This window comes from Bufo bufo, chromosome 10 (assembly GCF_905171765.1).
Source record: "Bufo bufo chromosome 10, aBufBuf1.1, whole genome shotgun sequence".
Taxonomy (NCBI): Eukaryota; Metazoa; Chordata; class Amphibia; order Anura; family Bufonidae; genus Bufo; species Bufo bufo.
Window position 1 is genome coordinate 85,163,108 of NC_053398.1, and position 16,564 is coordinate 85,179,671.

At 42.7% G+C, this 16,564-nt stretch overlaps 1 protein-coding gene across 1 annotated transcript in view; it reads left to right on the forward strand.

Annotated features, from left to right (window-relative positions):
• Positions 1-12,718, forward strand: part of LOC120980312 (C-factor-like) — an 85,440-nt gene extending 72,722 nt beyond the window's left edge. The window contains exons 5-6 of the mRNA XM_040409342.1: positions 9,815-9,925; positions 12,491-12,718. Of these exons, the coding sequence (XP_040265276.1) occupies positions 9,815-9,925; positions 12,491-12,604 (225 nt within the window). The 3' untranslated portion in view covers positions 12,605-12,718. The remainder of the gene's footprint in view (positions 1-9,814; positions 9,926-12,490) is intronic.
• The last annotated feature ends 3,846 nt before the right edge of the window (positions 12,719-16,564 follow it).

Genomic DNA, 16,564 nt, shown 5'->3' on the forward strand with positions numbered 1-16,564 from the left:
GTGAAAGGGGGCAGCCTTGTCTTGTCCCATTGCTTATCAAGAAAGGGGCGGATAGGCTTCCGTTAATTTGTACTCTTGCTGACGCCTGCTCATACATGGCGAATGTTGCCTCTATGAAGGGACCAGGCAGGCCGAATCTCTGAAGAGTAAGTTTTAGGTATTGCCAATTTACCCTATCAAATGCCTTCTCCGCGTCTGTACTCAGAAGGAGTAAAGGGGAGGAAAGTCTCTTGGCATGACAGATGACATTTATCACTCTGGATGTGTTATCTTTGCCCTCTCTTGCGCGGATAAAGCCTACCTGGTCCCCATGTATAAGAGTGGGTAGAAGAGAGGCTAGTCTATTTGCTAACATCTTAGCTAAGAGCTTGAGATCTATGTTTAGGAGGGATATGGGCCTATAGCTGGAGCATTGTTTAGGATCTTTCCCTTCTTTTGGTATGAGGGTAATGTGTGCCATAGTCATGTCTCTTGATAATGGGCAACCCAACAGGGATTGGTTACAAACCCTCAAAAGGCGGGGGAGGAGAATTCCTTGAAAGGCTTTATAATATGTGAGAGGGAGACCATCTGGACCTGGGCTCTTTCCAGTTGGCATTTGTAGCATTGCGTTTTTGAGTTCTAGATTGGTAAAAGGGGCTTCTAGTTTAGATTTTTGTTCTGGTGAGAGATAGGGTATTTTGGATGAGTCCAGGAAGCTTCCTATAACTGAAGTTCTTTTGTCAATAGGTTCTGTGGGTGGTAGGTTATACAGGTTACTATAGTAGTCCCGAAATTGCGCAGCAATCTGGGCTATAGAAAAAATCGATTTACCATCCGATGATGATAATTGGTGAACATAATTGGAAGACCTCCTTCCCTTGATCCTGTTCATCAAGAATTTTGTGGCCTTATCTCCATGAGCAAAGAACTTGTGTTGCATGCTCATAAAGTACTTTGCTGTTTTAGCTGATAAGAGAGATTTGAGTTTCGCTCTATATTCAGAAAGTTCTTTTAGCTGTGAGTTTAAGGGGGAAGATTTGTGGCAAGACTCGAGACTCTGTATTTTTTTGAGGACCTCATCTATTGCTTTCTCTTGCGATTTCTTTTTGAAAGAACCCATACTAATGAAGTGGCCCCTAATAACTGGTTTATGGGCATCCCACAAGGTATTGATAGAGGTATCTGCACTGTCGTTCAGTGAGAAATAATCCGCTAGGTGTTTGGAAGCTTGATCTATCAGCTTTTGGGAGTCCAATAGAGTTTCATTTAGACGCCAATTGAAACATGTAGGGTTTTTGGAGGGAGCTAGAATCTTAATAAATATAGGGGAGTGGTCTGATAGATGAATAGATCCTATTGATGCTGCGCTACAAAGGTGGAGGTGTTCCTTAGATATGAACAAGTAGTCCAGCCGGTGGTATGTGTCATGGGCTGAAGAGTAGAAGGAGTAATCTAGTGCGTTAGGATGGAAGGAGCGCCATGAGTCGACTAGGTGAAGGTCCCACAAGTTTTTCCTGATGAATTTAAGGGATTTGCCTGAGTGGGAAGATTTGTGTGATGATATATCTAACTGAGGGAATAGGGCCACATTTAGGTCTCCTCCCATTATCACGATCCCTTCTTTGAAAGGGTTAACAATTGGGACAATATTTGCGATCCACTGAGGTTGATTGGTGTTAGGACCGTATATGTTGATGAAAGTATATATTTGTTGGCCAATAAAGCCCTTAATCAGCATATACCTCCCTTCTGGGTCCAAAATTTGATCTGTTAGCTTAAATGGGATCTTTTTGTGGAAGCCTATGCTAACCCCACATGAAGCGGAGGAATTGCCCCCGCAATGGAACCATTCTGAGTAATAGGAGAACTGCATGTTGGGGTAACGATTGAACCTGTAATGTGTCTCCTGGAGGAACACCACTTCAGCCTTCGCTTTCCTCAAAATGGCAAAAACCTGACTCCTTTTAGAAGGGGAGTGAAAGCCTTTGACATTGTAGGAAGCAATGTGTAAGTTAGCCATACTGTGAGATGTAGGTGTAGGTACCTCTATGCTGGTGGTGTCTCCTCCAGGAGAGCAACAGATTGTCAAGCGTTCTCTTTTCTGGATATGCAGCAAATGTCAGTGTACCACTGTGACCATGTGTAGTGGGTAGAAGCGTCTCATACCTTGGGGAAGAAACAGAATAAGAATATAGAACATAACAAGAAAAAACAAACAATAAAGAACTAAGCATACATGTATATGCTACACTCATTAGGGGGAAATGTGGTCTTGTGACCGATAAAGAGGTCATATAACACCTCAGCTAGTGCTATAAAATTATCAGGGATGGAGCGTCTTCCAGAAAGTTGGGTAAGAATAAACAATTAAGCAGCTTCACCTATATTAACATTTTAGTAGACATATATTCCGGGACCTACTCAGGAGAGAAAAAGTAAGAGAATAGTAATATACAGTCCCGTTCCTACTGAAATGGATTCCTATGTCCTGAGTTAAGGATCTTGGGAGGAGCTTCTTGGTGTGAACTGTAAACCTCTCTTTCTGGATCTGGAGTTCTTCGGGGTGCGTGGGACCTCAAAAGGAACTATTTTGGGCAATTCTGGAAGATCTCTCAGGTCTTGATAGAGTTCCCAGTTCTCAATTGGTAATGGGTCGATATTTAAGATGTCGTAGGTAGCAAACAGGTCAGTGAAGGAAGTGATGAAAACTTTTTTTCCAGAAACGGAGAATGAGAGTCCGAATGGGTAAGACCACCGATATAAGATTTTGTGAGACCTGAGCCAGTCGGTCAATGGCTTCAGTGCACGTCGTTTCCTCAAGGTAGAGGGGGCCAAATCTTGGTATATTTCAAGTTTGGAGTCTTCATACGATAAATCTGTTGCGTTGCGTGCTGCCTCCAAGATGGCGGATTTGACCGGAAAATTCAGAAACTTGCAAATAATGTCTCTGGGTGGGTCAGAGGGCTTGGGTTTCGGGCGGAGAGCCCTGTGCGCCCTTTCTATAATCACATCTTGTGGGAAGTCAGGCCCCAAAAGAGAGCTGCAGATAGTAAGGACAGTAGTCGGAATGTCACCTGGTAATATCGTTTCCGGTATCCCACGAATCCTTAGGTTATTGCGGCGCCCTCTATTTTCTTGATCTTCGATCATGTTATGGAGCCCGTTTAGGTAAGTAGAGCATCTGTTTAGGGCATCTGTCGTAGCGGCTTGGTGGTTTAGTGACGCCGCCTGGAGAGACTCCACGGATTCAACTCTATCTCCGATGTGCTTTAACTCCTGCCTGAACGCCGAGATTTCCGTGAGAATGGGTTCCATGACCCTGCTCAGGGCTCGATCCAGGTATTTTCTGGTGAGGGGAAGGTCATTACTGGCCTGCGGTTCCTCCGCTTCACTTTCTCCTTCCGAGAGAGCCGGGGCACGTTTCTGGGCTTTTGCCTGTAGTGTCGGCGCCATCTTGGCTTCTCTCTGTGCGACCGTTGCGGCAGCTTTTTTAAGGAATTTCTCCATTTCTCCAGGAGGAATTTGATTTTTAGATATGGTGGAGTGTTCACCTTGCTTTTGGTTACCAATTTTAACCATTCTCGCCCGAAGAAGCTGCTGGTAGCTGGTGTTATGCTCAGACCTCTTAGGAGAGCTGTGAACTATGCAGCCATCTCCGTCTGGCGCTAGCTCCGCCCCCCGTAACATGGTCTTTTCTTAGACATCCGAAACACAGTTGGTTATCCAGTACAAATTTTCTCTTTTCTTCTGGGGACTTCTCCTTCAATTGTTGGCACTTGTGTATGGAGTGGTTCTCTCCATAGAACATACATTTGAAGGTAGTCTGAAGATTTGTCGGTTCTGTCTCTCTACTGATCCCAGTATTGACTTTGGACTTGGTCTCGTAGGTATCTGGACCTTTAGCTGCTGTGATGGTTGCAAAGCTAGTTGCTCTTTCACGTCTTATCTCTCTTGCAGGCCTTTCTTCTAAGGATTTTAAGATGTACAATGCTGTTACTGGATTACATGCTATCCGTGCTTCCTCATTGATGAACTCAGAGAACTCTTTAAAACTTGGGAAGTTCTTACCTAGATCTAACTGTTTAGTCATATAGTGATTCCATCTAGAAGCCACTTCTTTGGGTAGCTTAGTTAGAATCCTATGGTTTTTTAGATAGTAGTTCAGTACTTCGAGTCCTTGAACATGTGGGGTGGCATTGCTGCATGCTTGCAGGAAGTCTCCATACTTTTGGAGTCTGAAGTGTTCTTTAGGACCTATTTTAGGCCAGTTATTCAGTTTCTCTCTAAAAGCTCTTTGTACTAAGAAAGGATGACCATATCTTGCATTAAATTTTTCCCAAGCTTGCTTGTAGGCTTCTTCGTCTTTTCTATAGAAGTCACCTTCAAGAACTTCTTTTGCCTCCCCACCAACATATCTCTAAAGGTAGAATAACTTGTCAACTGGACTGAAGCAATGATGCTCAATGATCATTTCAAAACTTGCCTTCCACTCTATGAACTTCAGTACGTCTCCTGAAAATACAGTGGGTTCCAGAACGGGAAGTCTAGTTAGGACTGTTCTCTGTTGTCTTGCTGGGACAATAAATGTAACATTTTCTTGACCATTGTAGTGACATCTAGAGATAGAATCACCCGGTTCTATTTTCTCACTTAGTTCTGAATTAGGCAAGTCCCTTTCTTAAACTTTTCCGGTAGAGATAGAGGGTAAATTCACACACCTTTTTCCTAACACTGGACTAGGTCTCTCTTTGTCTTTCTGAGCAGGGATGGAAGGATAATGACTTATTTCCTCACTAAATGCTGGAGATTTCCTTTCATTCTCCTGGGCGTATGGAGGAAAATAGGGGTCTGCTTCTTCACTTAGTACAGATTTGAACCTGAGACTACTCTGATTCATATCCTCTTTGTATACTCTGAGTCTGGCTTCTATGATCTTAACTTCTTTCTGCCTTTCCAGACTTTTCATCTGTTGGCGCTGTGCCTCGATTTCAGCTTCCTTTTCAGCCACCAGTTGGCGCTGCGCCTCGATGGCAGCTTCCTTCTCAATTTCTGCTCTCTTGACAGGAAGTTATTCAGCTAATTCCTTTCTTTTGGCTGAAGTACTTGACTCTGATACGGGAGCGGCACTTCTGCTAGCGAAGGAAGTCCCACTTGTAATTGTGGTTCCACCTAAGGACCTAGCATAGTCTCTCATAAAGAGCTTGTTTATTCTCCTTCTTGCTTTACCTTCATCATAGTTTTCTGCAGATAATTCTCTCATAAACTTAACTAAATCTTTAGTGACCACAGTACATGTGTCCATGTTCATTACAATGTCCTGGCAAGGTGTGGTAAGTGACCGCAGGTTGACATATGCTGCCATAAGCTCTGATTCAGATTTTTCTACTGTCTCTACCATATCAGTCAAGTTCCCTGTTATACTTTCTTGTTTTAACTTTCTATGAATGCCTTTAATGTATAATTACCACTTCTCATACATTCTGGCAAACTTTTTTCCTTTTAATGCTGCTTTATGCTCCAAATTTTCCAGCGTCTTTGGGGTCAGTTTTCTGGCACGTGATGAATGTCTTAGTTCATCTGTTTGGGCTATATTTGTTTGAGGCAACACTAATGCTGCATCAGACTCTTCTAACTCAGACAGGTTCTCTTGATCTCCCCCTCTACTCTATCTATCTTTGCATCCTCTAACAGTGGCATAGTAATATCAGGTTCAGACATTTTACTTTAAATGCTATAACAATCAATGCGAATATTAAAGAACCTTTCACTTTAAATGCAATACTGACAAATGCAGAAATAAATGACTTTCACTTTAAATGTAATAGCAATAGATGCAGGCAATAAATGATTTTCACTTAAAATACTTTAGAGTCCGTGTAATACAAACTGTCCTTTGTTTTACTTTATTCCTAAACACGAAAATGTCTCTTTATGCCAAAGCCTATATGCAATGATAAGTAATAAAGGAAAGCTCTGACCTTATTCTGAAGAGCAGGATACTGTGATCTGTAGGTTTTTGGAACAAATGTCAGTCTTAACGGAGACTTGTCTTTTCTTGATGTGATGCGATGCTCTGTGCTGACTTGCGATGATCTGTGCTGACTTGCGATAATCTGTGCTTAGTTATGCTGTTTTGCGATGCGCTGGCTTGGATACGCTGACTTGCAATGTGCTGGCTTGGATACACTGCTGCAGGTTTTGGGCCTAGTGGAGGGAACTGGCTGGCTGCAGTACGTGATCTCTTCATGGATAGCGGTGCGGGCAATCTAGCTCTGGACTTTGATCTCCCACCATGCGTCTCTTTCTCTCTCTAGGGATCGCAGGAGGGTTGGCGCTCTTTCTCTGGCTATTTTGCCTTTGCCGTTCTGCCACTTTATGAGTCGGCTGTAGTTTGCCTTTTGCGCTGTGGCATTAGAAGAATTTTGATATCTCTGACTTTTAGTCTAACCAGACTGTCTATTACTCTATAATTCCTTTAGCACCGTTCTATGGAAACAGTAGGTTTAGAGAGCACACCAAATGCTTGAAATAACTTTTTTATTACCTTCAACTTTTCTTCATATATAACACTGCCGCCTCCGCAGCAGATAGTCCATGTACAAAACACCTGTTGAATAAAGTATCATAAAATGGTGGTATGTATGATGGTGGTTCAACTATTCAATCTTGTCATTCAACATAAAATGGTGGATATATTTCTCTCTTGAGTATATGTACTCTCACTTTAAGTTATTTAAGCACTTTATGATCTCTCTGAGAGGTATATCTGAGGTTAAACAATAGTTTACATGCTGAATTTGGTGCAATTTGCAATATGCAGTTAGCAGTAACTATTTGCAGATTGGTTGAGTATGATCTGGTATGGTTGTATGCAATTTGGATTGCAATATGGAATTTGAATTTGGATTGTGAACTTTGTAGTTTGCAATTGTATGGTATTTTGAATTTGTATGGTAGAACTGTAAGTAAACATACATATAACCAGTTCAGTATACAGTTCTAATCACTAAAATAACAATAGGAACTTATAGAACAGTTTAAAATACCTATTTTGGCCTCTCTGCTTCCATAAAACACAGCTCTTAGTGGAGTGTGTGTCTGTTCAGCTCCTGTCTCTGGTGAATAATAATTCGAGCAGCTCCTTCTAGGGGAATTTCCCAAATAAGCTGTGTGTGAGGCTGGCTGTAATTTGTCAAAACTCCTGGGTTGTGTGAGGCTAGCTGTGATTGGTCAAAACTCCTGCCCAGCAACAACAGTTTAACTCTATGCTTTCTGTTGTTTATGCTGTGTCATTGAGCTTACCTCACATCCATATAATGAATCTTAAAGGCATATTATCTTTTCTGCTTCTGTGAACACAATATATAACAGTTATATGACATCTAAACATGAAGTCACTGTAAATAACTCTGCTTTTGTCTTTAACACACAAACATAGGAATTGTATTAAGGTTATTGGCAGCCTATGGCAGGTCTTAGCTGGCCAGCTACACACATCTTGCCAGACGTCTCCAAACATTGCATGAGTGTACCTATGTTCCTCTGGTTGCTGCCAGTTCTGAGCTGATGGCACTGCTGAATATTTTCTGATTTCTAAGGGAAGCAAGCATGATGTGTATTTCATCTGCTGCACTGAGCTCAATTGGCTGAGCACTTCATCTATGATTCTCAGCATTGCCTGTTTTTTGTGCTTCTTCAATAGAGCTTCAACAGCACATGTTTTGAATCTTTGCCTGGGAGAGAACTTGCTGATGCAGTATAAATACCTTGTGTCTTGCTGCTGTGCTCAGTCTTGCCTTGATTTTTGGCCTATATCTATATATATATATATATATATATATTGTAAGGGATTACTACTTTCATGGGGTCACAATCACAGACTTCCTTCATGGACACCAGGAGTCAGGTCCAAACTTGTACTTTATTGTGGCACATCACAAACAAAAATAATACAAAATAAAGGCCTGCCCGTCTAGGCATTACCTAATACACATCAGTTTTCCCTGACTCACCTATAAGCACCGCTTATATACAGTGTCTCAGGCTCCAAGCTTTATCAGGACTGCTCATCAAACACAGTCCACACTGGAAGAGATCAGGCTTCACTAAGCCACACGGTCTCAGCCCACCTGGCTGTGACCATACAAGCCTCCCAGGCTTCCCTCCTCTGTAGGATCACTTCCTCTTCCCAGACTGACACACTGGAAGGTGCTTTATGCCAGCCTGATAATCGCAGACCTCATCCTCTCTTGACCAAGGGAACACCTGTCCTGAAAGGGTGTGGATTGTGGGTCCTATCTGCCAATCCAACTAAAATCTAGCCCAGAAAATACCAAAAAGAACCTTGTCACAGCAACCTACATGCTGATAAGACTATTGCACCCTGGATTTTAGCTATCCCACCCTGCTGAGGTATCTGAGTGGGATATACTCACCTTCCCGCACTGTCCACCAGAGCGAATCCCCACTATACTGTGTATATGTATATATATATATATATAATATCAAATACAGAAAAGGTAAATTTGCTGCTCTCTATTAACTCATATTAGGGTACTTTCACACTAGGGGACAAAACTAAACTGAACAGAACGGAATGCTCCAAAATGCATTTCGTTCCATTTAGTTGCGTTCCCAGACCGGAGAGCAAACTGCAACATGCAGATGGTTGTATTATCAGTAACAGAAGCATTTTTACTGGACCATGCCGGATCCAGCAAAAACGCTAGTGTGAAAATACCCTTAAAGGGTTTCTACCACCACATTTTGACCTAATTAGCTGTCTGACACTAGCGATCTGCTAGTGTCTGCTGTACCTAACCATGCTATTGTAATACTTTTCTCTGCAGCGGTTACCCTAAAAAACAAACTTTTATTGCTATGCAAATGAGCCTCTAGGTGCTATGGGGGCGTCTTTTCAGCACCTAGAGGCTCCGTCTACTCACCATATCTGCCGCCCAGCTCGTCTCTCCAGCCCTCCCATCTCCTCTAGATTGACAGCCTCCATCGCGGCCGAATTCTCGCGCCTGCGCCGTGTGCGTCTGTATTCGGCGCAGGCGCAGTGACTGTCAGACCGCTCCCTACACCGGCATCTCCACTGCGCCTGTGCATCTCCACTGCGCCTGCGCATCTCCACTGCTTGAGGCCGGGCGTTGTCTGTTCCTGGGAGCACTCTGACGTCATCGGCGCAGGCGCAGTGGAGATGCCGGCGCAGGGAGCTGTCCAACAGTCACTGCGCCTGCGCCGAATACAGATGCACAAGGCGCAGGCGCGAGAATTCGGCCGCGATGGATGCGATGGAGGCTGTCAATCTAGAGGAGATGGGAGGGCTGGAGGGACTAGCTGGGCGGCAGACATGGTGAGTAGACGGAGCCTCTAGGTGCTGAAAAGACGCCCCCATAGCACCTAGAGGCTCATTTGCATAGCAATAAAAGTTCATTTTTTAGGGTAACCGCTGCAGAGAAAGGTATTACAATAGCATGGTTAGGTACAGCAGACACTAGCAGATCGCTAGTGTCAGACAGCTAATTAGGTCAAAATGTGGTGGTAGAAACCCTTTAACTGTATTCTCCAAAACACATACACCTTGTTGAGGGCCATGGCCATGTTGCAGTGCGACTTTAAATGGCTATGTTCTCAGGCAAGAACATTTTTTGCAAATCCCCCTCCCAGGTGTTTTACAATCTGTGAAATTTAGAGGTAATGCTGCATATTTAATCTGTGAACATTGTCTTACCTTACCTGTATGATTATACATTTTTATTGTTTGTGTTAAACTTGTGAGTAATTCAATCCTTTTTATATTTTGACAATTGTCATTTTTTCTTTGTAGGCTGCTCTTAATATGCTCACGCGTTGCCAGTCTTTGGGTTACAAGAAAGATGGTATTTTGTGCACTGCTATCCATCCTGGATGGGTTCAAACTGACCTCGGGGGCCCTAATGTGAGTAGAATAGTTAGAATTAGTATGTAACGTTAATATTATATTGAAAACACTTTTATATTATATATTGATTATAATATAATATACAGTACAGACCAAAAGTTTGGACACACCTTCTCATTCAAAGAGTTTTCTTTATTTTCATGACTATGAAGGCATCAAAACTATGAATTAACACATGTGGAATTATATACATAACAAACAAGTGTGAAACAACTGAAAATATGTCATATTCTAGGTTCTTCAAAGTAGCCACCTTTTGCTTTGATTACTACTTTGCACACTCTTGGCATTCTCTTGATGAGCTTCAAGAGGTAGTCCCCTGTCTTCCAACAGTCTTGAAGGAGTTCCCAGAGATGCTTAGCACTTGTTGGCCCTTTTGCCTTCACTCTGCGGTCCAGCTCACCCCAAACCTTCTCGATTGGGTTCAGGTCCGATGACTGTGGAGGCCAGGTCATCTGGCGCAGCACCCCATCACTCTCCTTCATGGTCAAATAGCCCTTACTTTCAAAGTTTTCCCAATTTTTCGGCTGACTGACTGACCTTCATTTCTTAAAGTAATGATGGCCACTCGTTTTTCTTTACTTAGCTGCTTTTTTCTTGCCATAATACAAATTCTAACAGTCTATTCAGTAGGACTATCAGCTGTTTATCCACCTGACTTCTCCTCAACGCAACTGATGGTCCCAACCCCATTTATAAGGCAAGAAATCCCACTTATTAAACCTGACAGGGCACACCTGTGAGGTGAAAACCATTTCAGGGGACTACCTCTTGAAGCTCATCAAGAGAATGCCAAGAGTGTGCAAAGCAGTAATCAAAGCAAAAGGTGGCTACTTTGAAGAACCTAGAATATGACATATTTTCAGTTGTTTCACACTTGTTTGTTATGAATATAATTCCACATGTGTTAATTCATAGTTTTGATGCCTTCAGTGTGAATCTACAATTTTCATAGTCATGAAAATAAAGAAAACTCTTTGAATGAGAAGGTGTGTCCAAACTTTTGGTCTGTACTGTATATATATATATATATATATATATATATATATATTACACTGCCTGTCCAAAAAAAAAAGTCGCCACCTGGATTTAACTAAGCAAATAGGAGTGCGCCTCCTATTGGATAATTACTGCATGGGCGATTATCTTTCAGCTGGCAACAAGTTATTTCACCCCAACTGGTGCAATGAGTTGCTTCTCATTTCTTAAACAACCATGTCGAAAGACACATTTCGTGGTTGTGGAAAAGATGTTAGTCTGTTTGAGAAGGGTCAAATCATTGGCATGCATCAAGCAGAGAAAACATCTAAGGAGATTGCAGAAACTACTAAAATTGAGTTAAAAACTGTCCAAAGCATTATTAAATACTGGAAGGATAGTGGGGACCCATTGTATTCCAGGAAGAAATGTGGCTGGAAACAATCCTGAATGATCGTGATTGGCGATCACTTAAACATTTGGTTAAATCAAATCGAAGAAAAACAACAGTAGAACTCAGGGCTATGTTAAATAGTGAAAGTAAGAGCATTTCCACACACAATGCGAAGGCAACTCAAGGGATTGGGACTGAACAGCTGTGTAGCCATAAGAAAACCACTAATCAGTGAGGCAAACCAGAGAAAAAGGCTTCAATTTGCTAGGGAGCATAAAGATTGGACTCTGGAACAATGGAAGAAGGTCATGTGTTCTGATGAGTCCAGATTTACCCTGTTCCAGAGTGATGGGTGCATCAGGGTAAGAAGAGAGGCAGATGAAGTGATGCACCTATTATGCCTAGTGCCTACTGTACAAGCCTGTGGGGGCAGTGCTATGATATGGGGCTGCTGCAGTTGGTCAGGTCTAGGTTCAGCAGCAGTATGTGCTCCAAGAATGAGGTCAGCTGACTACCTGAACATACAGAATGACCAGGTTATTCCATCAATGGATTTTTTCTTCCCTGATGGCACGGGCATATTCCAAGATGACAATGCCAGGATTCATCGGGCTCAAATTGTGAAAGAGTGGTTCAGGGAGTATGAGACACCATTTTCACACATGGATTGGCCACCACAGAGTCCAGACCTTAACCCCATTGAGAATCTTTTTTTGTCTTTTTTGGTGGCGACTTTTTTTTTTGCACAGGCAGTGTATAATATATATAAATCAATTATATAGATTATTTTTTTTTTTTTACCTTGATAATGCCATTTCAGTATATTTGTATGTCTGTTTAGACCTGTTAGACACTTATCCCCTATCCTGTGTTCTTTGTGGGAAAAACCATATAAAGAACAAAAAATACTACCCATTGAAAAACCCCTACTTTTTGTACATTACAATTCTAATAAAATATTTCTACAAAAACTGTGCTATTATCTTGGTATCCCTAAGGACTGTTAAACCACCACATGCGCAATATTGCTAAAAAGTGGCTCGTGTGTGAAACTGTTGTGAATAACATATTAAGAAAGACATGGACTAAAAAAATCTGCACACTCATTTCATGTATGCCCAGCCTTTCAATTATAGTAATTTATGGTCCTAATTGCGCCAGTTAATTATTGTACCTGGCTTTTTTCTTAGGCTCCTCTCACAGTTGAGCAGAGTGTCTGTGGAATTCTTAAGGTTCTGGGAAGCCTTTCGGAGAAGCATTCTGGAATGCACATGGACTGGGAGGGAAATGTAATCCCTTGGTAAAATGTTTCACAACATATTGTTAAATGCTCCTTTTATTATGTGCAGGATCTTTACCTCTGTCACTGTACTGTAATTTTTAATTCCAATAAAATCTGGCATTATTTTAAAACAGAACGAAGTCTAGAGTGACACTTGATTTATGATGTGCGATTATAGAAATAAGGAAGGGTAAACACATCTACAGCTTTAGAAATATTTCCAAATCTTAAACTATCATGCTGGGATAAGCTCAGAGCATCCACTCCATGTGTATAATGACAGAGAAGAAAATAAATGTGCAAAACGGACTTGGTTATTTACAAATGTGATATTATAAAGTGAAGTTTTATTTTTGCTTTACTTTTACTAAATTGTCATAAAAGAAAAAAGATTAGGTGACTTTATAACATGTTAAAATATTTTTCGATTTTCCAATCTGTTGTTCCCTCTGTTCTCTTGTGTTTGGACAGGTTAAGGGTACTAGAGTTAGTGTGATCCGGCAGGCAGTTCCGTCGTCAGAGCTGCCTGCCGGATCCGCCGATCAGTGTGACAACTGACAGCATTTGTAGACGGATCCGGGTGCGGATCCGTCTACAAATGCATTGCAAGAACGGATCCGTCTCTCCGCTTGTCATGCAGATGGACAAATCCCTCTGGCAGTCTTTTTCACAGTTTTCCCAGTCTGCGCAGGCGCAGACCGGAAGGACGGATCCGTCCTTCAGTTGTTTTGCAATGCCGGATCCGGCACTAATGCAAGTCAATGGGAATTATTGCCGGATCCGGCATTCTGGCGACTGATCAGGCATTTTGGACTGACAAATTACTGCAGCATGCTGCGGTATTATGTCTGGCCAAAACGCCTGACAGTGACTGAACGGAAGGCATACTGATGCAAACTGAATGGATTTCTATTCATTCAGAATGTATTGGGATATACCTGATCAGTTCTTTTCCGGCATAGAGCCCTTTTGACGGAACTCTATGCCGGAAAAGAATAACGCAAGTGTGAAAGTACCCTAAGTCGAGGTAATATTAGGCGCTGAAATTTAGCTGACAGTCTGTACTGTCCAAAACATGCAGTCTTTCAAGAGGTACATCTGGCAGAGTCAGTTCAGTCCACAAGTACAGGGTACAGTTCATAAACAAAATGCTACAGTTTTAATGCTTGTGGTGGCTTTTGACAGACTCACTTTCAAGACTAGAGGACCGCTGGGACTGCTGAATACTCTCTAATACTGTACCTGCAGGAATTGATTTATTATCTCTTTGATAAGACTCCCTCTGCACTGTCCCTCTCTGGTGTGGTTGCTCCATCTTCTGCACCTTTCTCCTATGGTTAGCACTCCTTTTTTCAGAGATTTCTGAGTTTGGTTATCTAATCTAAGCAAACAACTTCAATTGGTTTTCAATGGCTTTTGTCTCAAGATAATGAAATGAGTTAAGAAATTTGAGTTAACAGTGGGAGTGCTAACCATGGTACATCTGTAGGTGACACTTCTTCCAACCTATTTTGTATTCCCTCAGCTAACACAGGCACTCTTCTTATCCAGGTACACCTCCTAATGATATCACTCCTTCAGACTGTAGCCTCCAGGAATCCCATCTCCCAGAGGCTAATGACTACATTTAAGCTACTTGTTGGCAAACTACCATTCTGCTTTAGCATTACTTAGGCCCCTTGCAGACGAGCGTGTTCGGATTAGGTCCGGATGTGTTGCGGATGTTTTCAGGGAAAACTGCGCGATTTCGCAAACAAGTTCATTCAGTTTTGTTTGCGATCGCGTTTAGTTTTTATCGCGCGGGTGCAATGCGCTTTGATGTGTTTTGCACACACATGATAAAAAACTGAATGCTTACAAACAACATCTCTTAGCAACCATCCGTGAAAAACGCATTGCATCCGCACTGTGGATTTTCACGCAGCTCCATTCACTTCTATGGGGCCAGTGTTGCGTAAAAATCGCAGAATATAGAACATGCTATGATTTTCAGGCAATGCATAAGTGATGCATGAAAACCAACGCACATGTACACAGCCCCATTGAAAGGAATGGGTACGGATTCCGTGCAGGCGCAATGCTTTTGCATCACACCATGCGGAATACTGCCCTGATGAAAGGGGTCTTAGCAATTTCTTGATTAAAGGGGTTGTCCACATTTATGAAATTTCCCTAGGATATGCAATGAATGTCACATACTGTAGGTGCAGATACGATGACTGGGACCCTTTCCTATTTCCAGAACAGGGCACCTGAAGTGAAGGGACTAAAGAGGATGCCGCACATCCTTAGTCTGCTCTTCTTCACGTTGAAGGCCCCATTCTGGAATAAAATACAGTTCAACTACACAATTTACATAAACCCCTTTCTCTCTATGAGTCTGACATACAAAGAAGGGCAGTGCAGAACACAACATACCTGCTTAAATCTGGTTATTGTTCATAACCTTTGAGGAGAAAACAGCTGAATCAACATTAACAGTTCTGGTAGTGTTGTGACTAGAGTTGAGCGGACACCTGGATGTTCGGGTTCGGCAGGTTCGGACAAACTTGAAAAAAAAGTTTGGGTTCAGGACCCGAACTTGACCCCGAACCCCATTGAAGTCAATGGGGACTACAAACTTTTGGGCACTAAAATGGCTCTAAAATAGTCCTGGAAAGGACTAGAGGGCTGTAAAAGGCATCAAAATGTGCTTAAGAGCATGACAACTGTTCTGCAAACAAATGTGGATAGGGAAATGACTTAAAATAACATAAAATACAGAAAAATTAAAAATAACAATCTGGATCTAGGAGTAGGAGGTTGAGGATACGGTGGATGGGTGGATGTGGCAGTGTAGGTTGATGTGGCAATGTAGGTATGTAGGTGGAAGCGGCGGTGAAGGAGGAATAGGTAGCCAACACTGATTTGTGTTATTTTTAAATTGGGGTATCCCCCAAAATATTGGGACATATAACAAAATAAAACAAAGAATAAGTGCACTTGATTACAAGAATGGATGGTTGAGGCTGGTATAAATGTCTATTCTGCACAAGGTACGGACAAGTCCTGTGGGATCCATGCCTGGTTCATTTTAATAAACGTAAGCTTGTCCACATTGGCTGCGGCCTGGGATAATGCTCTCTGCCGTACTAAACACACGTTCACACTATACACTGGCTGCAGGGCAGGTCAGCACCTCCAAGGCTGACATAGCTTTTCCACATTTTGGCCATGCTATCCCTGCCTTCTCAGGTGCTGGTGGTGTTCCAGCTGTGTTGGAGACCTTTTCCTCTGCCTTTGCCTTGTGCTTCCACTGTGCCCCCGCTGTCAGGTGGTAATGCCATCATCAGCGTGCGCTTGTAGTCGCGCATCTTCCGATCAGTAACAGATGTTTTCACTAAATTTTGTTCCCTGTCAGCAATGCAGAGCAGGGGTTCATTCACGGCAAAAGGGGGTTCATATCACCCAGCAATACAACAGAGGATTTTAAGAGATTTAGGCCCCTGTCACCCAGGCACAGCAGGGGTTCATTCACGGCAAAAGGGGAATCATGTCACCCAGCAATACAACAGGCGATTTTGATAGATTTAGGCCCCTGTCACCCAGGCACAGCAGGGGTTTATTCACGGCAAAAGGGGGTTCACGTCACCCAGCAATACAACAGAGGATTTTGAGAGATTTAGGCCCATGTCACCCAAGCCCAGCAGGGGTTCATTCACGGCAAAAGGGGGTTCTTGTCACCCAGCAATACAACAGAGGACTGTGGACAGGCGGCTGCAGGGCAGGCCAGCACCTCCAAGGCATACAGGGCAAGCTCTGGCCATGTGGACAATTTGGAGACCCAGAAGTTGAATGGGGCAGAACCATCAGTCAGTACGTGTAGTCGTGTGCACAGGTACTGTTCCATCATGTTGTTCAAATGCTGCCTCCTGCTAACACGCTGCATATCAGCAGTTGGGGCCGGTTGTTGCGGCGAGGTGACAAAGCTTTTCCGCATGTC